The sequence below is a fragment of the Triticum aestivum genome, chromosome 1D, assembly GCF_018294505.1.
Source record: "Triticum aestivum cultivar Chinese Spring chromosome 1D, IWGSC CS RefSeq v2.1, whole genome shotgun sequence".
Taxonomy (NCBI): domain Eukaryota; kingdom Viridiplantae; phylum Streptophyta; class Magnoliopsida; order Poales; family Poaceae; genus Triticum; species Triticum aestivum.
The window spans coordinates 387,003,134-387,013,425 of record NC_057796.1 but is presented as its reverse complement, the minus strand read 5'-3'; the positions used below and the strand labels follow the sequence as shown (position 1 = coordinate 387,013,425).

General features: G+C 45.5%; 1 protein-coding gene across 1 annotated transcript; it reads right to left on the bottom strand.

Moving 5' to 3' along the window:
- Positions 1-473: 473 nt before the first annotated feature.
- On the bottom strand, positions 474-2,255 carry LOC123182282 (protein CANDIDATE G-PROTEIN COUPLED RECEPTOR 7). The gene has a single exon (XM_044594798.1). The coding sequence runs from the start codon at positions 2,172-2,174 to the stop codon at positions 801-803; it is 1,374 nt and encodes a 457-aa protein (XP_044450733.1). The 5' UTR covers positions 2,175-2,255; the 3' UTR covers positions 474-800.
- Positions 2,256-10,292: the final 8,037 nt, after the last annotated feature.

Below are 10,292 nucleotides of genomic sequence, written 5' to 3'. Positions count from 1 at the left end.
CTTGAAAGAGTGATACTTCCAAATTTGTTGTAAGGTCAATTTTTTTATGTTTGACCGTATTTATACAATAATAGACCAACATTTATGCCATCAAACATTAGATTCATCATAAAATATATTTTCGTTATATACCTATTTGGTTTCACAAGCATTGACATATTTTTGCACAAACTTGATCAGAACTTTGAGATAGTTTGACCTTGTTGGAAGTACACTCTTTTAAGGACGGAGGGAGTACTCCCTAGCATGAAAAACGATCTTATATTGTGGGACAGAGGGAGTAGTATGCAATTAGAAAATAAAATAAAATGATATTTTTCTACGGAAAGGAGGACAACCCATAAAATGAATAATGGTATCTCCGTTGGAATGAGTGGCAAATCATAAGATACATCACATCAAGTTGTGTTAACAGACAAACATAAGGATCAGCAATGGTCAAAGAATGAAATGACTGATTACCACACAAAAAATGCAGCAAATTTCAAACATTGCCTGAACAGTAACACCTGCTCAGTTAATTCCCTATGCACTTTTCAAGCAAGAACCTCTTTGCACGTATCCAGTTTAGTATCCTGCGTCTCATCGGCAAAATTTGAAGCTACAAGGGAAGAGGAACAAATATAATCTTACAGCCCTGCGGTACATACAAGACGATGAGCTATACCTGCTACCTGGTATCTGTATAAATAGTGTGCTAAAGTCTCAAGAGGGGAGATCAGATCAGATAAACAGGTTACCAAGAGAGCAATCAAGGCGCAATTGCAGCTCACGGCATTGTTGCGGAAAATTACAAATGTTCAGAGCTCGAATTCCTCTTCCCGGAGCACCATCTCCGCGGCCTCCTCATCGTCGTCGTCCAGAGAGAAGTACTTGCTCCTCTCGGCCGGCCTGAATGTGTAGAACATGTACATGTAGAACGCCATTGATGCCACTTCCTCGGCCAGGATGCTCACCCACCGGTACTGGTAACTGGCAATAGTCCTGAGCGCAAACACCACGATCCTGGTGAAGTACAGGTACCCAATCACCACGGTGTAGAACTGCCGGAACAGAGTGAGCTTGGACAGATTCCGCGCCGCCTTGCCGTCGGTCTTGGACGTCTCCCGGAGCGACCGCATGGACCAGACGACCGGGAAGAGCACGGCGCAGCAGCAGGCGACGTCGACGAACAGCAAGATCTGGTTCCATGTCACCCAGCTCTGCATGAACGGCCCGGTCTCCCCGATGACCGCGTCGGCGATGTTGGCCATGACCTGCAGCGGGATCACCACCATGAGCACCTTCTTCTCCCGGTCCTGCAGGAAGGGCCTCAGGAAGGACCAGCCCGTGCCGACCAGCACGATGACCGCGAAGAGGATGACGCCCTTGATGAGCTGGAAGAGGTAGAAGGCCACGTCCCAGCCGTGCGGCGTGCCGGTGACGCGGATGTAGTGCTGGTCCTCGGCGGCCGAGAGGCAGTAGAGCAGGCGCGCCACGAGGAGCGCGGACATGAGGTGGTGGATTTGGTTGGCCGCCACGCGGTCGCGGGAGAGCGTGAGGTAGGCCCAGCCGGCGAGGAACGCGGCGTAGCCGAAGGCGAAGAAGCCGTAGATGGCCGGGACGGGCGCCTGGCCGACGGGGAGGTAGTCCTTGGAGCCGTCCGGGTTGGCGTTGTACATCTCGGTGCGGACGTTCATGGAGACGAGCGACTCCGGCGCGCAGTTCGCGAAGTAGAGGCTGTACTCGTCGGGGTGGGTGACCGGGAAGGACTTGTTGTAGTGCCCGCCCTCCATGTCGTGGAAGGTGAAGAGCTTCTTGACGTAGGGGCTGGAGAGGACGCAGCCGGACAGGTCGGGCTCGTCGGCGCCGGTTGGGTCGTCCGGCTCCGCGCGCTTCTCCGCCGGCGGCCGCGACTCGGAGGCGGCCTGCAGGAGGGACTCGTCGGCGAGGAGGAAGAAGCCGATCTGCTTGGGGTCCGCCCGCGCGAAGGAGGAGGAGACGGCGGCGCCGGAGAGGATGATGCGGACGGCCCCGGTCTTGGAGAAGCCGAACTTCTCGAACAGGATGGTGTGGCGCGGGTCCTCCCGGAAGGACTCCGCCCGGATCTCCGCCGCGGCGGGGGAGGCGAGGAGGAGGACCCCCGCGGCGGCGAGGAGCAGCAGCAGGAGGTGGCGAGCTCCGGCGTCGGCCATGGCGAGATCTGTGGCCTGTGGGGGGCGGAATGCGTGGGAGTGTGTCGGTGTGCGCGTGGGCGGTGGGTGGAGCGGGGCAGCGGAGCACGGCCGTCTTATGTGGCGGAAGCGCGGGGGTTGGATGTGCCTCGCGATTGGTGAGAGTTCGGTAGGAGGTTGACTTGGGCAGTCGTAGCCGACGGTGCGATGGGAAAGTTTTTTTACACTTCGGGGTCACACTGAGGACGACTGAACGGCTTGTGTAGCATTATGAGAATTTGAGATCCACTAAGTGCCATTTTTTTTGAGTGCCCAGAACTCATTTAGATGAGATATAATTTGGTCTCATTCATCTTGAAAACAAAAACAGATACAACCCACGTCAGCACACGCATCTTATAGCATCACATCCAATGGCTATAAAAGATGAACGAGACCAAACTATATCTCATCTAGATGAGTTCTAGCAAAACTGTTTCTTTTTACATCCACCTATTCTTGTAGTACTACCTTCGTATGGTTTTTTTTGACTGGGCCTTCGTATGAGTTTACTGGCCCCTTTCATATTTTATGCCAAATTTTGACCACAAATTTGACAATGAAATAAAATCGTATGTCCCAAAAGTTATTTTGTTGGATTCATATTTGGAAGTCGATGCTACTATTTTTGTGGTATAGAACTTAATTTTTTGATAGTTAAGTCAAAGGTTAAAGTTTAACCCAAAATGCAAGAGGGACTAATAGAGGTAGTATGAATCATCACTTTAAGAAATCCTTTCTCGCCTGCCCATACTCTCCCACATGGCTTTGATTCAACACAACTGGGTGGTTCTAAGTTTTGTACCCCGTTTCACAGAGGTTTTGGAGTAAGTCGGCGAGATCAACGAAAAACAACCCCCGCTTCATCTACGCTAAAAGTACTACACGCTGCCACTCCGCTTCCTTTTTTAGGCTTTCTTTGGATTGAAGGATCTTTATAGGATTTTCACAGGATTGTGAACCTCAGGATTGTTTCCTACGGAATGCATTTGGATCACATGATTGCCTTCTCAAAATCCCTCAGGATTGGGTTTCGAAGGCGCCAATTCCTGAGGAATTTACACCTGAGGCCCGACCTCTTCGAAAGATTCCTGGCGCGAAAAGAGAGCGCTCGAGCAGCGTGCTCGCGCCAAAAAGCCATGCGTCTTCATGTGAAAACACCACATAGAGCTCTAAAAAAACACCTCGCACCGCTATGGAAGGAAATAAAAAAGGCACCGAAAGTGGCGGCGAGGTCGCGACTCCCGGAAGAAGAGGCGACAAGGTCAGATCCCCCGACAGAAGTGGCGGCGACTCGGTGACCGTCGGATACGCCGACCACCTCGCCCTCAGACCCCCCCTTCCTTGTCGAGTTCGACGGGATCAGCACCAGCCCCATCTTGGTTAGCCCGCATCACATAGTCCCTCCATCTCCTTCCCTTGCAATTATTTATAGATCGAGGGAGGGGGTGCCTGATATGGCGCGGGGGAGGCAGATCCTGCCGGAACTAGGCACCGGGTGTGGCGTTGGTGGTCGCCTGGCCGGCGAGGACTGTTGATGGCAGGGGCCCAACAGTAAATATCATGGTAGATTGAATAGCATGAAAGTATTATTCTGCTAATAGGAGATGAACACTAACCTTGTTGGTTTCTTCAGCAAGGGAAAGATGAAAGAATAGAGTCCAGACAACAAATGATATAAGCAATGTGGGCAAGGAAAGGAGCTATGCATTGCAGAGAACAAAGAAGCAAGCAGCAGGTTATTTATGCACTTGTTGGCTGCTGCTAACGGCTACTTCAGGACTGCATTAGCCGTTCGAAACATCAGACATGAAAATAACAATATTGTATTGTATGGGATTCCTGTACGTTTCCTATGGTGTAGCCAAAGGCTCTTTGTTACCCATTCCTCTGGTTTTAAATTCAATAGGATTGGCTATGTCATGACAACCAAATCCTTCATTTTTCCTATTCCTTTGTTTTGCAAATCCTGTGATCCAAAAATGCCCTTATCGGTGTGAAAACGAAAACACGTTATTCAAAGTGTTTGTTTGGCTTCTGGTTGGCTATTAGTGCTGTGGTCTTTGGTTCTTTGCAGGGATAAGGTACTTTTCCCTCGTAGTTTCGTGTGAGCACGAATGTACCTTATCATGTCCTTGGTGGACCTAGAGTAATCTAAGTGCCTTGATTTTGCTAATTCTAACCCTGGAAAAGTGTTACCTAATTGCATTGATGTTGCGGAACCATTCGCTCATGAGATGCATGTTAAGGTTTGAGATAAAAGCGAAATCTGTCATGAATTCAATCATGTTACAATTTAGTTCCGAGGCTTGGTCCCGCAAAATGTTAGCTAGATCTTATGAATTCCATTGTTCCTTCCTCCCCATTGAAGCCATTGGATTACATTCAAATCTTCTACTCTTTGGACTATAGTTAAAAATGTAAAAAGTTATTTTTGTGTGGACACTTGTGATTGTTTAAGGTTATGCTTATGCCAAACACAAGTTAGAGTTTCTGATTAAATTACATGACGTCATGGGGAATGATGACTAACCCTACCGAGTGAGGACTTTTAACTTGGTAAGCTTTGTTAATGAAAAGAATAATGGTGACATTAACCATCAATGGTCTTTAGTGATTAATCATTGGATTAATAAGTGGGACTTGTTGGAGTGCGGACTTTTGGTGCTCGACCACCATGGTGGGGGGTATTTTCAAAAAATCAAAAAGCCCATTTAAAAGTTTCAAAATTTTTATAAAAATATCCCATGGAAACATATATGTGTACCACATGAACGTGTGAAAATTCGCTTGAAAAAGTTGTGATTTGTAGGCTTTACAAAGAAAATTCCGGCCCAATAACATAATATGCTGGCCCATTTAGAAATACGTATTTGGTCTTTTTTTGTGTACGCCATGTATGAAAATATAATGTTATGAAATTTTGCATATACGTCGTATACATGTGTGTGTGTGTTCAAAAAAGAAATCGAAATTTTTTGCTTTGTGGAAAATTGTGTTTTGAAACCGTCCACCATGGTGGTCGGTCACCGTTGGCATTTTATTTGTCTGTGGATGCATGCCGGCCATCCAACCATGCCCGCATACATTTCAAATGAATTTGAATAAAACAAACGAATTTCAAGCAAACCAGATAATTTTTATTAAAACCAGACCAAATTCATTACATTTTCAACATATTTCAACTAAACAAAAGTGCACGAGACTTTTTAAACTGTTGGGGAACGCAACATGCAATTTAAAAAAAAATTCCTACGCTCACGCAAGATCAATCTAGGAGATGCACAACAACGAGAGGGGGAGAGTGTGTCCATGTACCCTTGTAGAACGAAAGTGGAAGCGTTAGCGTAACGCGGTTGATGTAGTCGAATGTCTTCGCGATACAACCGATCAAGTACCGAACTTACGACACCCCCGAGTTCTGCACACGTTCAGCTTGATGACGTCCCTCGAACTCTTGATCCAGCAAAGTGTCGAGGGAGAGTTTCGTCAGCACGACGGCGTGGTGATGATGATGGTGATGTGATCCGCGCAGGGTTTCGCCTAAGCACTACGACAATATGACCGGAGGAGTAAACTGTGGAGGGGGGCACCGCACACGGCTAAGAGAACAATTGATGTGCTTTGGGGTGCCCTCCTGCCCCCGTATATAAAGGAGGAGGGGAGGAGGCCGCCGACCCTAGGGGGCGCGCCATGGGGGGGGGGGCGACTAGGACTCCTAGTCCAAGTTGACCCCCTTCCTTTTCTTGGAGGTGGAAAGGGGGAATGAGAGGGAGAGGGGGAAAGGAAAGGGGGGCCGCGCCCCCTTCCCCTTGTCCAGTTCGGACTGCCCGGGGGAGGGGGGCACCCCATAGTGGCCCATTACTTTCCCCGGGGGGTTCCGGTAACCCCTCGGTACTCCGATAAATATCCGAAACGCTCCAAACCATTCCGGTGTCCAAATACTATCGTCCAATATATCAATCTTTACCTCTCGACTATTTCGAGACTCCTCGTCATGTCCGTGATCTCATCCGGGACTCCGAACAATCTTTGGTCACCAAAACACATAACTCATAATACAAATCGTCATCGAACGTTAAGCGTGCGGACCCTACGGGTTCGAGAACTATGTAGACATGACCGAGACACATCTCCGATCAATAACCAACAGCGGAACCTGGATGCTCATATTGGTTCCTACATATTCTACGAAGATCTTTATCGGTCAAACTTCAATGACAACATACGTCATTCCCTTTGTCATCGGTATGTTACTTGCCTGAGATTCGATCGTCGGTATCCTCATACCTAGTTCAATCTCGTTACCGGCAAGTCTCTTTACTCATTCCGTAATGCATCATCCCGCAACTAACCCATTAGTCACATTGCTTGCAAGGCTTATCGTGATGTGCATTACCGAGAGGGCCCAGAGATACCTCTCCGATACTCGGAGTGACAAATCCTAATCTTGATCTATGCCAACCAAACAAACACCTTCGGAGACACCTGTAGAGCATCTTTATACACCCAGTTACATTGTGACATTTGATAGGACACAAGGTGTTCCTCCTGTATTCAGGAGTTGCATAATCTCATAGTTAAAGGAATATGTATAAGTCACGACGAAAGCAATAGCAATAAAACTTAACGATCATTATGCTAAGCTAACGGATGGGTCTTGTCCATCACATCATTCTCCTACTGATGTGATCCCGTTCATTAAATGACAACACATGTCTATGGTCAGGAAACTTAACCATCTTTGATTAACGAGCTACTCAAGTAGAGGCATACTAGGGACACTTTGTTTTGTCTATGTATTCACACATGTATCAAGTTTCCGGTTAATACAATTCTAGCATGAATAATAAAAATTTATCATGATATAAGGAAATATAAATAACAACTTTATTATTGCCTCTAGTGCATATTTCCTTTAGTCTCCCACTTGCACTAGAGTCAATAATCTAGATTACATTGTAATGATTCTAACACCCATGGAGTCTTGGTGCTGATCATGTTTTGCTCGTGGAAGAGGCTTAGTCAATGGGTCTGCAACATTTAGATCCGTATGTATTTTGCAAATCTTTATGTCTCTCTCCTTGACTTGATCGCGGATGGAGTTGAAGCGTCTCTTGATGTGTTTGGTTCTCTTGTGAAATCTGGATTCCTTCGCTATGGCAATTGCTCCAGTATTGTCACAAAAGATTTTCATTGGACCCGATGCACTAGGTATTACACCTAGATCGGATATGAACTCCTTCATCCAGACTCCTTCATTTGCTACTTCCAAAGCAGCTATGTACTCTGCTTCACACGTAGATCCCGCCATGATGCTTTGCTTGGAACTGCACCATCTGACAGCTCCACCATTCAATATAAATACGTATCCGGTTTGCGACTTAGAGTCATCCGGATCAGTGTCAAAGCTAGCATCGGCGTAACCATTTACGACGAGCTCTTTGTCACCCCCATAAACGAGAAACATATCCTTAGTCCTTTTCAGGTATTTCAGGATGTTCTTGACCGCTGTCCAGTGATCCACTCCTGGATTACTTTGGTACCTCCCTGCTAAACTTATAGCAAGGCACACATCAGGTATGGTACACAGCATTGCATACATGATAGAACCTATGGCTGAGGCATAGGGAATGACTTTCATTTTCTCTCTATCTTCTGCAGCGGTCGGGCACTGAGTCTGTCTCAACTTCACACCTTGTAACACAGGCAAGAACCCTTTCTTTGATAGATCCATTTTGAACTTCTTCAAAACTTTATCAAGGTATGTGCTTTGTGAAACTCCAATTAAGCGTCTTGATCTATCTCTATAGATCTTGATGCCCAATATATAAGCAGCTTCACCGAGGTCTTTCATTGAAAAATTCTTATTCAAGTATCCTTTTATGCTATCCAGAAATTCTATATCATTTCCAATCAACAATATGTCATCCACATATAATACTAGAAATGCTACAGAGCTCCCACTCACTTTCTTGTAAATACAGGCTTCTCCAAAAGTCTGTATAAAACCATATGCTTTGATCACACTATCAAAGCGTATATTCCAACTCCGAGAGGCTTGCACCAGTCCATAAATGGATCGCTAGAGCTTGCACACTTTGTTAGCACCTTTAGGATCGACAAAACCTTCTGGTTGCATCATATACAACTCTTCTAAAGAAATCCATTAAGGAATGCAGTTTTGACATCCATTTGCCAAATTTCATAATCATAAAATGCGGCAATTGCTAACATGATTCAGACAGACTTAAGCATCGCTACGGGTGAGAAGGTCTCATCGTAGTCAATCCTTGAACTTATCGAAAACCTTTCGCAACAAGTCGAGCTTTGTAGACAGTAACATTACCATCAGCGTCAGTCTTCTTCTTGAAGATCCCCATTTATTCTCTATGTCCTACCGATCATCGGGCAAGTCAACCAAAGTCCATACTTTGTTCTCATACATGGATCCCATCTCAGATTTCATGGCCTCAAGCCATTTCGCGGAATCTGGGCTCATCATCATTTCCTCATAGTTCGTAGGTTCGTCATGGTCTAGTAACATGACTTCCAGAACAGGATTACCGTACCACTCTGGTGCAGAACATACTCTGGTTGACCTACGAGGTTCGGTAGTAACTTGATATGAAGTTTCATGATCATCATCAGTAACTTCCTCACTAACTGGTGTAGGCATCACCGGAATTGATTTCTGTGATGAACTACTTTCCAATTTGAGAGAAGGTACAATTACCTCATCAAGTTCTACTTTCCTCCCACTCACTTCCTTCGAGAGAAACTCCTTCTCTAGAAAGGATCCATTCTTAGCAACAAATATCTTGCCTTCGGATCTGTGATAGAAGGTGTACCCAACAGTTTCTTTTGGGTATCCTATGAAGACGCACTTCTCCGATTTGGGTTCGAGCTTATCAGGCTGAAGCTTTTTCACATAAGCATCGCAACCCCAAACTTTAAGAAACGACAGCTTAGGTTTCTTGCCAAACCACAGTTCATTTGGTGTCGTCTCAACGGATTTAGATGGTGCGCTATTTAACGTGAATGCAACCGTCTCTAATGCATAACCCCAAAATGATAGTGGTAAATCGGTAAGAGACATCATAGATCACACCATATCTAATAAAGTACGGTTATGATGTTCGGACACACCATTACGCTGTGGTGTTCCAGGTGGCGTGAGTTGCGAAACTATTCCACATTGTTTTAAATGAAGACCAAACTCGTAACTCAAATATTCGCCTCCGTGATCAGATCGTAGAAACTTTATTTTCTTGTTACGATGATTTTCCACTTCACTCTGAAATTCTTTGAACTTTTCAAATGTTTCATACTTGTGTTTCATTAAGTAGATATACCCATATCTGCTCAAATCATCTGTGAAGGTCAGAAAATAATGATACCCGCCCCAAGCCTCAACACTCATCGGACCGCATACATTAGTATGTATTATTTCCAATAAGTTAGTGGCTCGCTCCATTGTTCCGGAGAACGGAGTCTTAGTCATCTTGCCCATGAGGCATGGTTCGCAAGCATCAAGTGATTCCAAAAGCTCATCTGCATGGAGTTTCTTCATGCGCTTTACACCAACATGACCTAAACGGTAGTGCCACAAATATGTTGCACTATCATTATTAACTTTCCATCTTTTGGCATCAACATTATGAATATGTGTATCACCACGATCGAGATTCAACAAAAATAGACCACTCATCAAGGGTGCATGACCATAAAAGATATTACTCATATAAATAGAACAACCATTATTCTCTGATTTAAATGAATAACCGTCTCGCATCAAACAAGATCCAGATATAATGTTCATGCTCAACGCTGGCACCAAATAACAATTATTCAGGTCTAAAACTAATCCCGACGGTAGATGTAGAGGTAGCGTGCTGACGGCGATCACATCGACTTTGGAACCATTTCCCACATGCATCGTTACCTCGTCCTTAGCCAATCTTCATTTAATCCGTAGCCCCTGTTTCAAGTTGCAAATATGAGCAACAGAACCAGTATCAAATACCCATGCGCTACTACGGGCATTAGTAAGGTACACATCAATAACATGTATATCAAATATACCTTTCACTTTGCCAT

Coding starts and splice junctions, on each gene's coding strand:
- LOC123182282 (XM_044594798.1), bottom strand. CDS start 2,174: ATGGCCGACGCCGGAGCTCGCCACCTCCTGCTGCTGCTCCTCGCCGCC.